We start from the raw sequence: 20,167 nt of genomic DNA, 5'->3' as shown, positions 1-20,167 counted from the left end.
AGTGGGTGAAAAATATGAACTTGAGGAGAAAATGTTTAAATATGCATAAGGAAAACGCAATATAAAGTAAATGTCTAAGGAGATAGAAAATCCTAGTTTGCAGTGGGATATGGGCAGGGCAAAAAACTCTCATCCACCGTCGTCTTTTTGTAACATATGCTCAAATAGTGCTGAAGACACAAGAAATCCCCACCACTCCCAAACACATCTTTAATCTATGTATACATTTTACATACATACTGTTTCTCTATCTGTCTCAAGAAGACGTAGATCCTCTTGAGGAACAAAACAAACTGAAATCGATCTACTTAGAAATCGACCTTCTCCTTAACATACAAATCAACATATTTATCAACATCCATAGACTCAAGCCCTTTCTGGTCAAGACCAAGCTTAATGAGTTGCTCAACCTTGGCAGCGTCATAGTGTCCTTCAAGGTGTCTCTTGTACTTGGCGAGGATTTCAGGCTTCGCCTCCTCGCGACGCAGGCGGTGGCCGAGAGGGGCATCGACGACGACTTCATCAAGAACGGTACCGTCGTTGAGGGTGACGGTTAGTGCGTTGGGAATTGTGCGGAGGCTTGGGTCGTGGTAGTCCTTGGTCATCTGAGGGTCCTCAACGCACTTGATGCGCTTGCGGAGAGACTCAAGGAGCTCAGAGGTAGCTGCTTCGGAGCCGTCGGTGTAATCAGTTGCAAGGAGACGGTTGAAGGTGAGCATAGTAGCAACCATGTACTAATAAATGAGGTAAATCAGTTTAGTCACTGTTTTAACGAAGATGTTTGAGGATTGGGAGCGTGGTTTAGCACGTACCTGGATGCAGTGGTCGCGATCAGCGAAGTTGTCCATGGGCTTGAATTGTTTATCGATGATACGGACGCAGGCCTCATGAGTGCGAATGGTGACATCCTTGATGTCTTTGGCGGATTTGCCCATGCTAGCCAGCTTCTTGTTGACGTGGGTGGCAGCCTCAATAGCGGTTTGCGAGTGGAATTCAGCTGAATATGACACGTTAACGGAAGCTATTCATGGAGCGGGATCATTTTAAATAGTAAGGCGGAAACATACCAGGATAGGAGACCTTGAAGAGTACATTCTCCATCACGTAGCTGCCATAAGGGCGCTGGAACTTGAACTTGTTGCCCTTGAACAGGACATCATAGAAGCCCCAGACTGGCGCAGAGAGAACGGTGGGTACCCCAGGTTCTCCCTTCTGTACCTTGAGCGCGAGATTGACCGCGCGCTGGCATGCATCACCAGCAGCCCACGACTTTCTCGACATGGTGTTGGGGGAGTGTCTGTAGGTTCGCAAGCTCTGGCCATCAACCCAGGCCTGGGTGATGGCATCGGCAGTCTGCTTCTCATTTAGACCAAGCAGCTTGGAGACCACTGCAGTGGTAGCAACCTTGACCAAAACCACGTGATCCAAGCCGACCTTGTTGTAGGAGTTCTCGAGAGCAAGGACACCCTGGATTTCGTGGGCCTTTATCATCGCTTCAAGCACATCACGGACAGTGGGAATCTTGCCATTGCCAAGGGACCCTCCAGCGCGGTTAGTGCGTGAGATCCAGTCAGCCACGGCTAGGATGCCGCCCAAGTTGTCAGAAGGATGGCCCCATTCAGCAGCCAACCAGCAATCATTGTAGTCCAACCAGCGGACCATAGCACCAATGTTGAAAGCACCATTGACAGGATCGAGCTGATATGGAGTTCCAGGCACCTTGGTGCCATTGGGGACAATGGTGCCTTCAACAATGGGCCCCAGGAGTTTCGTGCACTCCTTGAATTTCAAAGCCTCCAACCCACATCCTAGGGTGTCAAGAAAGACAAAGCGGGCAGTATCAAACTAGAAAAAGCAACAATGTTCTCGCTTCAGTAAACGGTAATTTGGAGAATAATTGGGGAACTAATTTTTCTTGAGCAATTGCAATTTCATACCGCAAGATCTGAATTGATTTTGTAATTGTGAATGTAGCTAGCCATATCATTGATTTCAGGGTCATAATCACGAGCCACGGCGGGGGTGGCCGAAGCAGCGGATTTGAGGGAGGACATTGTGGAGAAGGGAGATCTAGATTGCAAATGCTTGCTGGAAAAGGATGATCTAGAGGAATGCGAGCGTAAAGACGAGGCTGCTACGGATGAAGTTGCTAGTTGACGGAGGGGAAGCGATCGTGGGGCGCGAAAAGAGAGCTGTCGCAGGGTTTGACTGGTGACAGACATGGTCGGTAGCAAACGTGGTGTGTGTACTTCTATCTACAGCCCTCAGCAACGGAAGCCAGAAGTTTATGTACAAGAAGGAGATGGTAGGGAAGAGGTGGATTGTAATTGATCTCGAATCGCTTACTTTAGAGAGGTGTCCTTGATGTGTCTGGCAACACAGTTCAAGTTCAATAGGTTTTTTTTGTTGAAGTTCGGATTGAAAGAGCGGGTCACGTGGGTGTTAGTTCGGCAGGGTTGCCGAGGATACACCGAGAACAGACCCGCATCCAACCGGTATGGTATTATTATTTCAGTGTATTGTCATATTTTGCATGTATCGTTGGCGATAAGCACGTATTAAATGATGACAACACGTATCCCCTAAGTCACGAGTCTCGGCTATGTGTTAACCAGCGAATTTCCGCTATCTAATCTGATGAGAAACACCACTAGCGGCTGCGGGATTGCCCGATTCAGTAATTAGCGAACCTCACATTATTTACCTGTGAACGGAAAATACCTCGCTCACTGATAGCCATATGCGTGGCCATCACCACGATAATAGCCGGTGGCTTGAATGACCCTTTTGTTCCCTTCCACCATGTGTCACTTGACTTACCTCGTTGCTGAACAATCGTGCAAGTACTAGTAACTACTGAAATAATACAACATTTATTCTTTACATACTGTTCTTCCGTTATGAAAGATGAAAGAAAGTATCCGATTCAGCATCATGTGTCAGACAAAGTTCTTTGTCCGCTGCACATTTTTCTTTATTCTTGGACTCTATGAATCTTCGTTGTTTGTCTCCGCAAGAAAACAAAGGAAGCGACTAGATGCACTGGAGCCCCTGAACATGGATATTCATATCTCTGCGTTGCTATTTCTTCAACTCATATATTGTCAGATTTACATTTGATAAAATGTTGACTTAGACTCTTTTCACTTACTGTGATATCCTTAGATCATCAAGAACATGGTGTTTTTTAGGAAGCTGTCGTGGAAGATGCGACGCTCAAGACAGCCTGCTACCATGCCTACAGACTCTAAAGCACAAGCTTTGCTAATAATAGAGCAGATATATCTCGATATCCACCTTGCATCTCAGCCAAAGAATGAAAATTCAACAGATTGCAGCCTAGCGACCCCTAACATCTTCATGGACACAGCAGAACGCATCCTCAAATCCGTCAGCGAAGCAATGATGCGGCAAGAAGATCCATGCAGCATGCAGCTGCAACGCCTTATAGATCTAGGCAAATCACTAGGCTGGATGATGCTAGCTATCTGCAGCCACTCAACGCACTTCGCCGATGCTGCCAACGACAACGATAAGCTCTGGCAGGAACTTTACACTCTAATCGGCTCAAACGCCATCAGTATCGAACTTTTTGCGAAAACCCGCCGCCTGAGCTGGCATCCCATCCTCCCCCGCGCGCTCCGGCCAGGTGAAGGGGGAAAATTAGCAGTCAATCCACGGGAACCGTACCCCTACGTCATCAAACTAGATGCATGCGCCATCTACCACCCCAAATACTACGGTCTGAAACAGCAAAACATCACCAAATCAGTCTACATGACTACAGAGGGCTTCGATCCTTCCCAGAACCTCCGTCGCCAACCTGGTGATGGAAACTGCGCTATGTGCGGAAGCCCACAGCTATGCGCATGCGATATACAACTAGCAGATGAAACAAATCCACTCCTCGAGCTGCGCGAGTACCCAGACCGCGGCGTCGGTGTCCGTAGCCTCCGCTCCATCAAAGCAGGTACGTACATAGGCCAGTATGTCGGTGAAATCCGCGAGCCGGCGGCTCGTAAAGGTACTACATACGCACTCCATCATACCCTACGTAACCGGTCAATTGGCGTCATCGATGCAGCCATTTATGGGAATTGGACTAGGTACATGAACCACTCGTGTCGGACAGGGGTAATTTTCGTCTCAGCGGTAGTGGGTAATTCTGCGTGTGTGCTTGTGAGGGCTATCAGGGATATTGAGATATTTGAGGAGATTACGGTGGATTATGGGGCTGCTTATTTTGCGCCTCGGGGCAGAGTGTGTAAATGTGGGGAGGAAGGGTGCCGGTATAAAGAGGAGGCAGAAGTTGGAGGGAGGGAGAGGGTGAAAGAAAACTTGAAAGGAGAAGAGGTGGGAGGGTGTGTTCCGCTGTATAAGTCATTATCGTCTGCTCAAGAACACTTCCTTTAGGAGAAGGAAATGCGTGTGGCTGCTTCATGTACTGCACCAAGTTGCTAGGAGCTACGTGAACCTAGATACTACCCCAATTCGAAAAATTTTCTACAACTCAGAAAGGCGGGAAGGAGGAAATGTTAGAGATGAAAGCAGAAACACATTTTGCAAAGCAGCATAGAATTTCTTATTTTTTTTTTTTTTTTTTGAGAAAGAAACTGAATTAAAACTATACAGGCAAGTTATACAAAACTAGGGATATCGCAATCGTAGATGAGAAAGAAATATCCCTGAAAATAGCACACATTACAACAAAATAAATTCCGTGTTCAGCACTTGAAGAATTAAATAAGGAAAGGGAAAGACAAACAAAGAAGGAAGATCTGAACATAGATAGCAGAGATGCGAAAAGATATTTAGCCCAGACATTGAAATACCAACGGTGACAAAATTAGTAGATCTGTGGTTAAAATGCAAAAGGCAAAGGCATAGCGCCCCCGCTCCCGCAAAAAAAAAAAAAAAAAACCCCGCATAGTACAAAGTATCCAGCAATTGCGATGTTTCTTACCCACGTGCACGGCATCAAATTGAGCATCTTGGGGCGTGCCGATGCCACCCTACACCACTGCATATAGAATCATCGGAAGCATCACTGCAGACGTCAATATCCCCGTGTGCTTGCTCATCTCCCAAACAAACGAAATCTTCGGTGACTAGGGCGGGGCAGTCCTGTTGGATGCAGAGATTGTAAGGAAATGAGAGCGAACCTCTTCGTCCTTCACATGCCACCACCACATATCAATCAAACCACTTTATTCCTTCACACAACGAAACAGACACGAATTGATCGATCGATCACAGTATTTCCACCACCTCCCCTACAATGTCGATACTACCATCACCACCACCGTAGTCACCACCATTAACCCCATCAACGCGCTCCAGCGCCCTCTTCACCACCAAAAAGATCGCCTTCCCCAGCATCGGCGGCACTGCATTCCCAATCTGCCTTTTGACACTCTTCCCACAAAACCGATGCTCGAGCGGGAACGTCTGCAGGCATGCAAGCTCGCGGTAAGTGAAGCCGCGTGTGCCGCTTGGGTGGTAATTCTCGCCCCCGTTGCAGGTTATCGTCCTCGCTTGGGTGTGTGGGTCATAAGTTGGCCGGTTCAGGGGACGGCTGCGAGCATATTGGATGTCGTGGTCTGGGTGATGAGGGGGGATTTTGGAGATTGCGTCGTGGATGGTGCGGAAAGGGGGAAGGAGAGCAGTGCTGATAGTGGTGTTTATTTGGGTGTTGGGAGAGGTGTGCGTTGGCTTTGGGAAGGGCGGTAGGGGTTCACCGGGTCTACAATATGGTTGGAGGTGAGTCAGATGTAAGTTATATATGCATATAAAAATGACTTGAGGGGAGGAGGTGGGGGGAGTGATAGCATACCCCGACGCCAAAATAACCAACCGCTGACGGCTCTGGGGCACTCCATAGTCCCGACAATTCAGTAACTTCCAACGGACAGAATACCCCAGTTCCACAAAGGAATGTATTGTTGCGAAAAGGAATTCTTCATGCCTCTGTTGCAAACCTGCTGTTTCCTCCATAGTCACAACCCTGGGCTTCGTCGCCTCCAGTAATTCGCGCGTGCAGAAGATACATGCTTCATTATCTTCATCCATGGCAGCTGCAACTGTTTTTGCAGGTGAAAATGTCTGGCAAGGAGGGGAAAAGTGCAAAATATCAACCATTATTTCAGTGTGGCTGCTAGCAAGGAAATCTGCCACATCGGATGTATATCCAATTGCAGTCTCAAAATTCAGCCGAAATGAGTCCATGGCTGATACTGAATGATCAAATCCCCAATTCAGGCGAAGGCCTGCTTGCAATGCACCTCTGGAAACACCACCCGCACCACAAAAGCCATCACCGAATGTATACTGCCGGATTATTTTTGAAGTCCCGCCTAGAATTGTTGGAGTGTTTGTCGAAAGATCGACGAGTGGTGAAATTTTTTGAGTGGCATAGCTACCCCCTGGTTGAGTTTCACCTCTCCAGCGGAATCGTAGCGTGCTAGTGTCAACAGCATAGCCAGCGTCTGCCTCATGTGGAGCGAGGAATTGAATGGCTTGCTCTTCCATGCGTCGTTTGCGGGAAGATGTCGTGGAAGTGGAAGTAGGAGTGACCCACACCCTAATGTATTTGGAGCGGCAGAACAGAATCCCCTCTTGCCTGCGCTCAGCCTCTGTCGCAAAACTGTCTTTATCACCCCGAGGAACTAACATCGGATAAGATGTATTTGTAAAACGCACGATCCTCAAGCCCTTGACTTCGTGCAAGCCCACCTCATCAACCTGAGTGGTCTGCTGCGCGGAAAGGTTCACAATCCAGCACAACTCGTTGACGTGCTCAGGCATTAGCCCATTCATGGAATCCTGTCGCTGAAGCCGCCAGCCCCTCAGCGATATCTCGCCGGCCATCCCCCTCACAATCTCCAAGATGCGGAGAAAGGTGCCATCCCGCAGCTCCACGGATTTGCCAGCTTTATATGTTCTACCCTCAGACACGAATTCTGGGATGACTTCTTTCACTTCAAAAGATTCAGTATGGTTGAGGCAGGGGGTGATGTTAGCTGTGAAATTGGAGAGGATCTGCGGCCATTGCTCGTCGTCCACGAAGTCATCCTCGCTATATCTTGCGGTGAAATCTCTCTCTCGCCCCTCCCACCCCTCCTCCTCCTCATCCTCAATGGTGTCAGTGCTGTCACTCTCATCTAGTACAATGGTAGATGGGCGGCCAGGTTGGGAATGGTCTTGACCATGCAGTTGCAGACAACGTCGGCGGCGGGACCTTGGGGATAGAGTAGAGAGGAGACAGGGCTCGCGACCTGGGAGTATTCGAACCATCTTTTGGGTGAGGGATTGAAAAAAGAACTCTTGTGGCGAGAGAGGTTTTCAAGAAGATGTTAGAGCATTCAGGATTGAGATTTCAAAAGCTGGTGCTGACTATGTTTAGAACAGAAAAGTTCAGAGTAAAACTCCTCTGAGATAAAGTATGGGCAAACAGGATGTTATCAATCTTCAAAATATCAGAAGAGAGAATGAAAGGAGACCAGGAAGGTATTCTCTATCAGCATGGGTGATCCACTCAATAGGTGGCAATTTCAGATATTCCTTGGATCATAAATTGTGTTGTGTTGTATGATCTTCTTGACTGCTGAAAGTGTTCTGTGCATAAAGAATTGAGCTCAGAAAGCACATTCCAACAGCAATGAGTTGGTCATCTGGACATCCTCTGCTCAGATATTCACTCTCACAAATACAACTCATGATTGCCAATTTGCAGTTGCAGATGCATTTCATCCCCATCCAGATAGAAATGAAGAGGGCTCCCACACAGCTCTCACCGGCTTTGTTTCAAACAAATTGAAATGTCATCTCTGACCCAATGACTACAAGGAGGATGATATAAGCAAGAAGATAAGTTCTTTCCTCTAACATAGAAAAAGATAGAGAAAGCCCTGGCAAAAAGCAGCTCCTTGTCACAACCGACAAAGAGGATGGGTAGTTTGCGAGACAAGAATACTACCAGAGAATAATGAAAAATCCCCTGATGCAGAGATTGCAACTAGAATATACACTCATGCCATATACACAGACATGAGAATTGTTTTGTCTTGATTGTTTGCTTGCTCTAACTATCTCAATATCTCCTGGAAGAAAAAAGAGATGAACAAAAAGGGCAATTTAGGGTTGCTGACATAAACTGCAAGGTCAGAGTGGGCTTGGCGCCAATATTGCGGCTTCGAAAAAAAAAAAAAAAAAAAAAGGCACAGTTGTAGCTAAATATCCCACAGATGTAAATATGCCCTAGGGAAGGGGGAAATAGTCTTTGGATATTTGTTTATTTCTGTTTGATATTTGAAAAAGTGTTTGCTCAGATGGGGGGAATGCACACGTTGTCTACATTTCCATCAACATTCTTAGCACGAAGTCAATGCATCGCATCGCACGAGCACTTTGTAGATACAGCAGTAACTGAGAAGCAAAACACTTCATGAACCCCCAAACGGTTTCAAAGCGGCTGGCGATCCATGGCGCGGGCGGTGGGGAAACGATAGATAGCCTTTGATAATACCAGTGCCGCTGCAAATCTTATTTTTCTCTCCGGTGTCCTTTCTGTCTTTTTCCCGCTTCTTCTTTTCCTCTTTTCTTCTCGCTTCGATAATCACCATGTCTGCTGCTATTCTTCCTCCTGTCTCCGCCGTTTTTTCTCCGCTATCTCCTTCTTTTCTGCTCTCGTCTCCATTATGTTGTAGACTCGTTGCATCCCTCTGGGCCTCCATTTTCGCCGCTGCGGCAGCCGTGAACCCACCATGAACAGCCGGATCTCGGTTTAAGCCCTTTAGACCAACTCATATTTATTCGACAATTCCTTTCCCCGCTTACTTTTGCTCCAAAATATTTCCATATCTGGCGGTGGCTATCTAATCCCTTACCACTATTAGAGAATCCGGCGAGAAAAAGTATGTTTGATAGTGTCTTTTGCTCTCCTGTTGCTGCGTGCCCCTCTACAGTACATGCCCATCCCGAAACACAATAACTACCAATCCCTACCGATGATGATACGTTGGAAAAATTACATGGATGTTAGACTTCCTAATTCTCATTGCGGAGAACTCCAATCTATTCTGATCCTTACCTTCATTGTGTTTCGCACATTACTCCCTCCTCTTTCCGTTTTTTTCTTCCTTATCAATATCTTGATTTCCCCTGTTAAGTATTTAACTTGAAGAATGATTGCTCATAAGAAGTTTTTACAACATATCTAGTTTCCTATAATCTACGTCCGGCATGTGCGGCATATTAGCTCTCATCCTTGCGGATCCCAAGGCCAGTGCCAGCATTGATCTCCACGAGGCCCTGTACCTTCTGCAACACCGTGGCCAAGATGCCTGCGGAATTTCAACATGTGCATCTGGTGGTCGAATATTCCAGTGCAAGGGAAATGGCATGGCCGCAAAAGTGTTCAATGATGGAGCCAGGGTTGCTGACCTTCCCGGGTTCATGGGCATTGCACATCTAAGATACCCCACGGCTGGCAGCAGTGCCAATGCCGAAGCACAACCGTTCTACGTGAACAGCCCTTACGGTATCACCTTGGCCCACAACGGCAACCTCATCAACGCCAGCGACCTCAAGAGCTTCCTCGACTACGACGCCCACCGCCACATCAACACAGATAGCGACAGCGAGCTGATGCTTAATGTCTTCGCCAACGAACTGAACGAGACGAAGAAAGCCCGTGTCAACCACCAAGACGTCTTCGCAAGTCTAAGCCGCATGTATGAGCGTTGCCAGGGCGGCTGGGCTTGTACCGCCATGATAGCCGGCTTCGGCGTCCTGGGTTTCCGCGACGCATATGGTATCCGTCCCTTGGTTCTTGGCTCCCGCCCATCCGCCACCGGAGAGGGGATGGATTACATGATGGCATCTGAATCCGTCGCACTGGACCAGCTAGGTTTCTCCACGCTACAGGACATCCAGCCAGGCGAGGCCGTCATAATCCAAAAGGGAGGCAAACCAGTTTTCCGCCAAGTCTACCCGAAGCTTAACTATACCCCGGACATCTTCGAATATGTCTACTTCGCGCGGCCGGACTCCGTCATCGATGGCATCAGCGTGTACCGCAGCCGACAGCGCATGGGCGACAAGCTTGCGCAGACCATCTACAAAACCCTGGGCGCCAAAGCCATCGAGGAAATTGACGTTGTTATCCCCATCCCCGAAACCTCAAACACATCAGCGGCCAGCGTCGCGCGCTTCCTCGACAAGCCGTATTGCCAGGGCTTCGTCAAGAACCGCTATGTGTTCCGCACGTTCATCATGCCGGAGCAAAAGGCCCGGCAAAAAGGTGTGCGGCGGAAACTGAACGCCATGGCCGCGGAGTTCAAAGGCCGCAATGTCCTCCTGGTCGACGATAGCATCGTGCGCGGCACGACGAGTCGAGAAATCGTCACCATGGCCCGCGAGGCGGGTGCGAAGACGGTGCATTTCGCCAGTTGTGCGCCCCCAATAACGTAAGCTTCACTCATTCCCCTCAGCCTTCTGTATTCAATGGATGTACTCGTTTGGAACATTAACCTCTTTCCTCTCCTCCCCCCCTTCTCCACGCCCGCGCTAACAAACCGCAACATGCAGCCACGCGCACATCTACGGCATCGACCTCGCGTCCCCCAGCGAACTCGTCGCGCACAACCGCGACGCAGAATCCATAGCCCGCCACATCGGCGCGGACACCGTGATTTTCCAAACGCTCTCGGACCTCAGAGAAGCGTGCGTCGAAAGCTCGCAGGACGACCCGACCAAGCCGCAGAACTTCGAAGTCGGCGTCTTCTGCGGTTCATACATCACGCCCGTCCCGCCCGGGTATTTCGAGCACCTGGAGAAAGTGCGCGGGGAGGGGAGGAAGTTGAAGGTGGTGGAGAGCGCGAAGAAGGCGGTTTTACAGGGCGTGGCGAGCTCGACGGATATTCAGGTCGCGGTTAACGGGGCGGATGTGGATGCGTCGGGGCAGATTGTGCCTGCGGGCATGAAAAATCGCGTTGCGGGTGTGAATGGAGTGGGTTGTGCTGCTGCTGCTGTTGGTAGCGATGGTGGTAGGAGTGGTGGTGGTGGTGTTGGGGGGCATATTTCTCTGGAGGATGGGCGGTCTGAACAACTGAATGCGCATGATGAGGCAGACAATCATACACCTCAGGTTAAGGACCGGATGGACATTGCGTTACATAATTTTGGTGATTATTCGTAGCGCGGCTGCTTGTATGAACGCCATATATTCTAGTTCCCCAGTTTTGTTCTTTTCATGCTTTATCACGGTTGATTCATGATTGTTTCCTCCCGGCCCCACTTGATGTGGTCCTTTTCATTTTCTACTCTGTCGTATATACTGCTATGTATATCATTTCATACCGGAACCTACCCTAGCTTCTTCTCTCTCCCAGTCCAAATATAACATCTGATTGGATCCTGCCTACGGTGGATTTAAAATAGATAGATATGATTTTTATCTGCAAAGGACAGCTGGGGTTTTCCACACATCCTCTCTCTTAATGGATTCTCATTTTCCGTTCAGATAGATCCCCGCCATCCCAAACATTCAAACTACTTCATAAGATCCTCATACATGCATAGATGAGGCGACTGATTTATTTTGATTACACTACATTCTTTCCCATTCACCTTCCCTCTTCATTTGATGGGTCACTAAAGCTTTCTCGGATTTTTGGAAAATGTATAGTTTCAGAACTTGCCGCTTTCCTCTATCCCTAAGCAAATTGAAATTGCAATTGTAGGTGCTGTTTATGTCTACTAGTATGACTCCTTTGTTTGAGGTGATATCTATTCACAAAAGAGATCTAATAATCCTTCATGGTTATTTTCCTTGTCTCTACACATAATGAGCATTCTAAGATAATATGATATGTATTGACAGGTTTTTATGTTTTGTGTTCTGAGTTGTTTAATTTATATATTTGTCCATTGGTGTTTGTCCCTTTTCTTCAAACTGGGAAGAGACATGTTCAACACATTGTTTGGACTCACATCACACAATCGAATGGAGATGAGGGATAACAACCTACCCATTTTTATCTTGATAGCTTGTGCTACCTGCTGCCTTAGTTCCCTCGCATTGCTGATGTCTATGATTGTATGCATAATAGTAAACCTGTTATCCACAATTACAGCTGAAAGTGTGTGGCTTAGAATTGGTCATACCTGTCTCCTCGAGAGGTTTGCAATGTGAGTCTTTGAAACCAGACAATGACAAAGGCACTCATGCATTGGAGCTCTCTTATAACCAGCTTCATCGCATGGTTATATGCTTTGCTGGGTGGATCCGTAAAGACAGATAGATAGCCATCATAAATTCCAACCGCCACTCTTCCCCACAGTCGGCATCGCCTCTACCATCTACCATCCATCTTACGACCAACTTCACCTAATTCCTGTCTAACCACGTAAGAAAACAACACCACGGTGAAAAATCCCTTGGAGACAGAACTTATCAATATCTAGCCGTAGAAGATACTTGGGAACACAATTTCCACGCTGGCGGGCAGAACGAGTGTTGATGCTGTGTACTGTCCCTATTCTATAAATGTGTTAAAAAAAGAAAGAAAGATAGCAGAGGAGCATAACAGCCCAGCTCCCTTGATATTGTATCTGGCTCATCCATTTCTTTCCGTTTACGACTGGCAGATGATGAGGTTAGCATATATAATAAGGGGAAGTGGTTTGTAATTATGCCTTGAATGTTTTCATCGTTTAAACAGCCTTTGAATTTCTGTGTGTTAAAAGATACCATAAAGGCATCACCCCTCACATCTAGACAAACGCTCTTTCAGTATTGAACGGTGAAGTTGCATTGGAATAAAAATAGAAAGCATTTCTAATTCGAAGCATAAAATCTATACATCTCGCGTGGGTCCTAGGTTTTGATAAACATAGTCCCCAATTGAGTCACGCAACCGATCCCAGATACACACTCCCATTTTGTGCCAGCTTTGATTATATTTGACATCTTACAGATATAGAACAAATGTTTCAGGGGTGACAAAGGGAAAACGGAGAAAAAAGTAGACGAAATGAGAAGGGGGGTGGGTTCTGTGGTTTACAGGAAGGAGAGGTCGCCGAATCGTTCCTAGAATTGTGATAGATCACCACAGGTTAGTAGGTCGTTCCGTGTGCAGAGCACCGCCCACGTCATAACCCGCAGGAGGAAACCGAGCCTTGGCTCTTTTTTCTTTCATGTCGGAATGAGATTGGAAAACGAACCTTGTAGCCGGGCGGCATCCATTTGCCCTTGGAAACCAATTGGGAAGTTTTCTCGAGGATATCCGGTCGAGCCTCGCTAACCTCGTCCTACGAGAGCGAAAAGAAGAAAGAAATCATCAGTAAAAAAAAAAAAAAAAAACATATACATCAACACAAACATCCAAAGGGCCCAAAACATACGACCGTAAGATCCTCAAACGGCCTTGCCGTCTCAATATTCGCCAGCGTCTTCTCAAGACTCTGCAACTCAAGCTCAACTTTGCCCTTCGTCTCCTCCGCGCCCTTGATAGCTTGTGCCTCGAAGGCCTCGATCGCCTTGAGCTGTCTATTCACATCGAAAGTGGCGGGCTTGAACGACTTGAAGTGCTGCTCGATCTCGTCGACGACGGCCTGGTTCTTCAGCACGCTGCGGTAGTGTTCGAAGTCGATAGACTGCGGTTGCTCGGAAAGCACTTGCACCTTGCGGCGGGCGTCATCGTTGCGCTTCTTGAAGGCAGCGAGGGAGGCGGCGGTCTGGCCCCGGAGGCCGAGGGAAGTGGACACTTTCGTCCAGTCAAGCTTGAGAGCTGCGCTCCGCTGTTGGTTGCGTGGTTTGTCCACGATTGGACACACAGCGTCAGTTCCATCGGTTGCGGTCCCGGTTGAGTGGGGATGGGGAGAGACGGAATTATCTAGGTGGATTCGAGGAATGGAGTATATTTGGAGATGGGTAAACTTACTGTTACAGCCATTGTGGTTGTTGGGGTGGAATTCGGACGGTGGGATGCGTGGTGTTCGCTGTTCAAGAGCCGGAATTTGAGGGGGATGAAGTTGTCGTTGACAAGAACTGGCGAAATGCAATGTCACGTGAACCACGGATTCGCTGGCTTGGCATCGAAACAATAAAAAGTATAAATTGGTATTGGAATATGCTCTTGATAGAATGAGAACAATATACGGGAGAGCTAAGCTATGCTCTGGGAATTCCATTGTTTCATGATAATAAGGATTTCCTTTCGAGTCTCATCCTGCACTTATTTACCAGGACAACAGGGGAATAAAAGGAAAAAAAAAAAAAATAAGTTATCACGCTTTGAACAGGGCCGGGCTTTGTGTTTGGTATTGTAATTTTTTCTTTTTCTTTTTTCTTTGGCTAAAAATTCAAAAATTAGGGGGAGAAAGAGGAGAAACGAGACAACAATAAATCATCCATCTACATGCTCGGATCATCAGATCATACACTTAGAGCCATGATGGAGTTGACAATATCATTATCGTTCTCCTTGAGCGCCTTGATAGCCTTGTTCCGCGACACAGAAGCCTGGGCCATAACTAATTCAATGTCTTTAGCCTCGAGTCCGCTAGCATCAACCTCCTCATCATCCTCTTCTTCGTCCTTCTTGTCGGCGCTCTCGACGGCCTTCCCCTTGCCGTGGTCGTGGCTGGCGTGGTCGTGGCCGGCATGTTCGTTGCTACCAGCGGCCTCGGCAGCAGCAAGCTGTTGAGCAGCGGAGGCTTGGGCCTGGGAGTTCAAGTCCTCAATCTTGGCCTCACCGAAGATGCTGTTCAATCGGGTTAGTCGGATTTGTTTTAACATATTTACACAGGGGACAACTGATACAACTGATGTGGAAAGTGTGGGTTAAAGGAAGGGGAAAAAAAGCCCCCATTAAACTTACATCCAAGTGTTGCTGGACGGGGACCGGTATACGTCTGGTTGGTTGATAACGAAGAGAATCTAGCATTGCCGTAATAATTAGTATGGAATTAATGTATAAGAGATTTGCATGCACATTTCAATTGACGCGGCATCCTTTGCAACCGTAGTGGGCTCTGACGCAAAATTGCCGGGGACTCCAAGCCACTTACACCCTTCGGTCTGCGGAGAGTAACACGGGTGATGCCAGGGACGTGCTTCAAGCCCAGCTTGCCGATGGCTTTCCGAGCCTTCTTTTCATTGCGGGAGTGGACAGTGACAGCGGCACCACCGGGAATGGTAGGCTCCTCGGCACCCTCAACTTCGGACTCTGAACTGTCAGCGGCATCCTCGACTGTGGCCTTGGGGACATCATCGTCGGGAAGCTCTTCTATCCGGGAGGAAGACATGTTTGGTTTTGAGGGGGGAGGGCGGGAGCCTGCTATCAATCAATGACGGGTGTTCTTGTTAGAAAGTTTTGTGCAATAATTTGTTTTTACATGTGCGAGCGAGAGTGTGAGAGAGAAACCATTCCCACCAACGGTCCATAATTTTGGATTCAAACGGCGGGGAATGATTTCGCCTCGGGTTAAGGGATATACCGGCACATACCTTGGTGATAGACGGGAGACGGGGTTGAGCGTGGGGAATTTTTCCTTGCAGCGTTTGCCAGAGTTCTTGTCCAGTTTGATGGTGGAAACTGTGTGAGGCTCCTAACCACCTGACCTGGGCGCCTTGCCAAATCTGTTAGCGAGTGACACTCCACTGTACATAAGAACTTGAAGTTAACTGCCGCAATCACATTACAAATAACAGGTCTACAGGGCAGGGTTCTGACGCTGAAGTTAGAATAGGATGATTTTTATACAAATAAAAAATTGCTTTCCTTAATCATTATCTTGGGCGCACCCCGATCCACACACTGACGGTGCCAGGACAGTTGCCAGTTCTAATTGAGCGCCCAACTCGGTACAGAGTGCTAAATACGTTAGTAACAATGCTTATTGACTGTGCTTCGGTCCAGAAGGTGTAAAGATTTGTGGATTGAGGGCAGGAACCCCCAGAAACAAAATGGAACCAGAAAGACGCTCATTTGGATTGCACGTCAAGATACTGCCTTGCAGGAACATGATTGAAAATGAGAACTAGTCGGACTGATGAGTTCATTCAGTTTTATAACGGTCTCATTTTCCAAAGCATCATGGTAGGAGGTCGAAGGGGAAATGAAGAAAGGCGGGATTGAAAAGTAAACCTCGATTGCACCAGATTATAGAATGTTGTAACAATGAGAGAACATAAAAAAAAAAAGAGAGAAATATATTGAATGGTTTCGCCGTTTCAAATTCTTAAATGAAATTGTTTACACAGCAGTTTTTTCGGGAACAAAATGGAATTCCAGCGATCCCTTCGACCCATCGCCAAAAATCCATCCATTGCCCCCTTTCCCCCAAACCCCGGAAACCGACCAACTCTCGTTAACTCCGTTTACGAAGCAGAAGCGCGGATCTTAGCATGCGCCTTTTGCACTTCATAGCGGGCCTGGACATTATCAACGCAAGCGCAATTGATTAGCAAAAATATCTTACAGCCCAATAGAATTTGTTTGAGTGGCGGGATGTTGTCGATGTCGCAAATGACACGACAGAGCGTATAGCCTCATCAAAAAGTATGTAGGAGAATTTCCCCCAAAATTCAAGTTGAAGCTCACCTGTTTCTTCAGTCTCATAACCTTGAACCGTTCGAAGTCGGTAAGGTTTCGTCTCCGATCAGCCTGGTCCCTCTTCTTGGCGGACGTGCTGTTGGCCCATTTGGAATCGATCTCCGCCTTCTCCCAGAGCTTCTTGACTGGTCCGGTACCAGCCGCGCGAGGGAGTTTCGGGATGGTGAAAGGTGTGAGGGTGGCGTGTGAGAGAGCGAGGACATGGCGAGGAACGACTTTGTTCTCTTGACCAGCGGGACCGTCGACCAAGACCTGTAAAAACGACACAATACCCATCAGAACTCCGCAACCGCGATGTAATATAGAAAAAATATAGAACTATTTTCTTTTTCATCATCTTCCTCCTCCCCTGCAGATCCCAGCCAACCTCTAAAATAGAAATTCGGCATATGCAAAATCATGGGAACGTACGCGTTTGTGGTCGATAATCTCAACGATAACAGCCAGTTTTCCCGTGTAGGGGCCGCTTCGAATCAGCACAACACGGCCGACCTCAACGAGCTTCCATGACGAGGTTGTGATGTCGATTTGAGCCATGGCGTTGAAGGGGCCTATATGGATGCGAAAAAGACAATGAGCAGGCGCTGGGTCAGCTGAGGGCCTCGAAAAGAATCAGACTCCAAGAGCAACAGCAGCGGCGGGGACTCACAATCGACCGGGTATGGGGATAGGCGCGAGAGTTGGGTGGGTGAATTGTCGAAATCGTCGATGTCGTCGATGTTGCTGGGCCTTTGGTTATCGCGAATTTCGGTGCTGATATTGTTAGCGTAGCCCACAAAACCTCTCGCTTAATTGCCCCGACTAGGGTTGCTGAATGCGGGTTAGCGCCATACTAGCCGAAGTCGCGAGTTTTTTTGTTTTTTGGAGGAAAATTTTTCGTTTTCTTTCTTGTTGTTTTGGAAGATGTATTGACATCCGCAGCAAGGATTTCCTTGTCCTCACTTCTTACTTGTCAATTATAATAATTGACTACGGTGGGTCTGCTATCATTGTGGTTGTGATGTGCAGGATACAATGTCCGTTGCAACGGCCAGGAGGAAACAATCCACGGCAGAGATGGATAACTGACTGAGGATGTCTCCTGATTAACGTGTCTGTTAATGGTGCGGACGAGTCAATCGCTGGAACGAGCTGGTAAGCAAGGATTTCTTTGTCTCTCTGCTACCTCCATCCTTACACTTCCATAGCTTCAAAATGATGCGGTAATTTGCGGTTGATCCGTTTTCTGTGAAGCTCTCGCCGGAGTTTCTGCAAGCAGTTTTCGGCTGTGATATTCCTTTTCTTACATATTCTGAACTTTCCAATGCTATTACTATCGCTGCTGTTTCGATCTTCAATTCATTCCTTGAAGAGACTGTCCACTAATGTCTTGGAATCCTAGTTGGCAGATGGACGTACTCGGGAGGACGATCCAGCGGCCATTTCTCGGTATCCATCTTATTATTATTACTATAGTCCGTCCTACGGAGTCACCATCAACCTAGGTGCGTATGCAATATTAGCGTTTTTGCTTCCCCCTCGAGTCCGGTGATGACACCCTTACGCACTAGATAGTATTTGATGCCTCCGGGAAATGAAAATCTCCTTTACACCAAGATCGCTGAAGGACTCCTCTTCTGCTTCCACCTTTGATTTGGCGTGTTAAAAATAGCCATAAAACGTTGCTAATCTACCATGAAGTAGATGAACTAGGTCGTTTCTCTTGCACATCTGGCCAGCTCGAGCGAGTAGTATCCGTCGTATCAGGCATGATATCGGTTGCTTGTTTGAGCCCAACATCCCCAGCTCTGTATCACAGTAGTCGCATGGTTTGTCACTTGCGAAGCGTACAACTCACAAAGGACATGGTAGGTATCCCCATTTACATAATTACCTAGGCATATTTGTTAGATCCAGAAAAGCATACAACGTTTCTACAGCCCCACCTCATTGTTCCTCGTTGCACACTTTAAGCCCAATGATACAAGAAATCGCCGTAGAATGCAGCCTTGACTCCGCGATCGGTTGCCCTATAGAATTAATTAATCTTCAAAGTGGTCAATATCGCCATGATTAGAATACACTTCTCCCTGTCTCTGCCCAGACATAGCGCTATGAGTTCTAATGCCAAGTCAGGCTCATCCAAGGGCCTTTTTCTCCTCACAATCCCAGGTTCGCAACCCATGCCAGCCTCCAGTCGACAGAAAAACGAGGACCGGACGAAAAACACGGGGAGGATGCCTTATCTTCCCCAGGCACGGCTACTATATGCATAGCTCCGTTTATGCAGCCCGAACAAAGTACTCTGTTTCCTTAATTCCCATGCACAGCACGCATTTCCACAGCATCCATGCAGCCGCAAGTCCCATGGGCCTTGGGCGATAGAGATGATTTCCTATTTCCAATTAATGTTTCTCATATACGTTTCTCTGGGTTGGCTCTTGTCTGCTTCCAAAGGGCCGTTCGGCGGCGATGATTCTCACGCGTACAGATGTGTCCCCGGAGACATGCATGGCCCTGGGAGCAGAATTCTGTTCTACAGATAGATTGGATTAAAGGAGTTGAGTATAGATAATCTATACTCTCCCTCAGGCTGGTTTCCAGGACAGCTTTTATGTGTGATACAATACACCTGGGCCCTTGGAGGGAAGCGCCCGCTGTGCCATGTATGTTTATTTCCATGTTTACAAATGTACAAGTTCATATTCATCCCTCCTCTTTTGCTCTCTGCGCCCCTTTCTTGTATACACACAATAACACATTGGTGAGAGTTGTCAACAAGGATAATCATTAACACAAACGTTCATTTCTGCACCTTATCCACCTTTGTGTGTTTCTTCCTTATCCCTCTTTCTTCAGTGTCTCTCCTTGTCTTCCTCTCCTTTCTTCCGGCTCTCAACTTTCATCTCTACTTGGGCTTGCCTTTGTCAAATCAACTAAGTTCTATCAATTCAGCAATATGAGGGATAACTCCCTACTAGGCTGGGATGATGGCCTCAAGCCCCTTGATGCACTGGGCATCTTCTACGTGATCTTTGACATCGTCTGGACTCTCCTGGTAATGACAGGGCTCATCTGGTTGTGGAGCAACAGGGCCATTCCCTCTGTCCGCATGCGCAATGTGCCTCTGGCAATCTGTTCAGTGCTCTTTCTGCATGGCTACGGGGGGTTCTACATTCTTGTTTATCCACTCAAGGGGATTACCAGCTGCCGCCTCGAGTTCTGGCTCATGTGTGGCGTACTTCCAGTGGGGATTGCGTTGTTTCAGGCTACGAACGTCCAGCTGCTGAGCGTGGCTACTCTCCAGCAGCGTTTCATCAGGGATGATGGCACCTTTGATGAGCCGACTCCGCAAGAAATTCGCTGTCCGTTCAACAAGCTCAAGTGTTGGTGGACGCATCTCTCGTGGGCTAGGCAGACTATGTTTGCTATTGCGATTGGGATGTTTATCGAGGTATTCATCTATACATATCCTTAAGAGAACTGGCCCTAGGTGTGGAACAAGGGAGAGTGGGAGGTTTAGTACTAACTCTCACAGATATTTTTTGTCTCTACTTGCATTCTTCGGG

General features: G+C 47.6%; 8 protein-coding genes across 8 annotated transcripts; 3 read left to right on the top strand and 5 right to left on the bottom strand.

Annotated features, from left to right (window-relative positions):
• Positions 1–27: 27 nt before the first annotated feature.
• Positions 28–2,222, bottom strand: HCBG_02862 (2-methylcitrate dehydratase; the record flags this gene model as incomplete). The annotated part of the gene is made up of 4 exons (XM_045429911.1): positions 28–734; positions 813–997; positions 1,068–1,845; positions 1,938–2,222. 4 exons carry the CDS (start codon positions 2,220–2,222, stop codon positions 309–311), a joined length of 1,674 nt encoding a protein of 557 aa, XP_045289806.1.
• Positions 2,223–3,234: 1,012 nt separating this feature from the next.
• On the top strand, positions 3,235–4,668 carry HCBG_02861 (SET domain-containing protein; the record flags this gene model as incomplete). Its single annotated transcript, XM_045429910.1, has 3 exons — positions 3,235–4,361; positions 4,414–4,534; positions 4,633–4,668. The coding sequence occupies 3 exons, from the start codon at positions 3,235–3,237 to the stop codon at positions 4,666–4,668; spliced, it is 1,284 nt and encodes a 427-aa protein (XP_045289805.1).
• Positions 4,669–5,250: 582 nt separating this feature from the next.
• Positions 5,251–7,293, bottom strand: HCBG_02860 (C-5 cytosine methyltransferase DmtA; the record flags this gene model as incomplete). Its single annotated transcript, XM_045429909.1, has 2 exons — positions 5,251–5,743; positions 5,834–7,293. The coding sequence occupies 2 exons, from the start codon at positions 7,291–7,293 to the stop codon at positions 5,251–5,253; spliced, it is 1,953 nt and encodes a 650-aa protein (XP_045289804.1).
• A 1,594-nt stretch (positions 7,294–8,887) lies between these two features.
• Positions 8,888–11,366, top strand: HCBG_02859 (amidophosphoribosyltransferase; the record flags this gene model as incomplete). The annotated part of the gene is made up of 3 exons (XM_045429908.1): positions 8,888–8,912; positions 9,219–10,466; positions 10,588–11,366. 2 exons carry the CDS (start codon positions 9,241–9,243, stop codon positions 11,195–11,197), a joined length of 1,836 nt encoding a protein of 611 aa, XP_045289803.1.
• Positions 11,367–12,774: 1,408 nt separating this feature from the next.
• Positions 12,775–14,193, bottom strand: HCBG_02858 (ATP synthase subunit D; the record flags this gene model as incomplete). The annotated part of the gene is made up of 3 exons (XM_045429907.1): positions 12,775–13,090; positions 13,225–13,311; positions 13,405–14,193. 3 exons carry the CDS (start codon positions 14,191–14,193, stop codon positions 13,061–13,063), a joined length of 906 nt encoding a protein of 301 aa, XP_045289802.1.
• A 244-nt stretch (positions 14,194–14,437) lies between these two features.
• Positions 14,438–15,309, bottom strand: HCBG_02857 (nascent polypeptide-associated complex subunit alpha; the record flags this gene model as incomplete). Its single annotated transcript, XM_045429906.1, has 3 exons — positions 14,438–14,765; positions 14,883–14,941; positions 15,073–15,309. 3 exons carry the CDS (start codon positions 15,307–15,309, stop codon positions 14,438–14,440), a joined length of 624 nt encoding a protein of 207 aa, XP_045289801.1.
• An 898-nt stretch (positions 15,310–16,207) lies between these two features.
• HCBG_02856 (ribosomal protein L14) lies at positions 16,208–18,465 on the bottom strand (the record flags this gene model as incomplete). The annotated part of the gene is made up of 7 exons (XM_045429905.1): positions 16,208–16,438; positions 16,608–16,871; positions 17,031–17,170; positions 17,269–17,372; positions 17,689–17,713; positions 18,018–18,055; positions 18,437–18,465. 7 exons carry the CDS (start codon positions 18,463–18,465, stop codon positions 16,385–16,387), a joined length of 654 nt encoding a protein of 217 aa, XP_045289800.1.
• A 1,092-nt stretch (positions 18,466–19,557) lies between these two features.
• Positions 19,558–20,076, top strand: HCBG_02855 (uncharacterized protein; the record flags this gene model as incomplete). The annotated part of the gene is made up of 1 exon (XM_045429904.1): positions 19,558–20,076. One exon carries the CDS (start codon positions 19,558–19,560, stop codon positions 20,074–20,076), a length of 519 nt encoding a protein of 172 aa, XP_045289799.1.
• Between the last annotated feature and the right edge of the window lie 91 nt (positions 20,077–20,167).

The sequence above is a fragment of the Histoplasma capsulatum genome, assembly GCF_000150115.1.
Source record: "Histoplasma capsulatum G186AR genomic scaffold supercont2.3, whole genome shotgun sequence".
NCBI lineage: Eukaryota > Fungi > Ascomycota > Eurotiomycetes > Onygenales > Ajellomycetaceae > Histoplasma > Histoplasma capsulatum.
The sequence above is the reverse complement of the archived record's forward strand: the minus strand, read 5'-3'. Positions and strand labels throughout refer to the sequence as shown.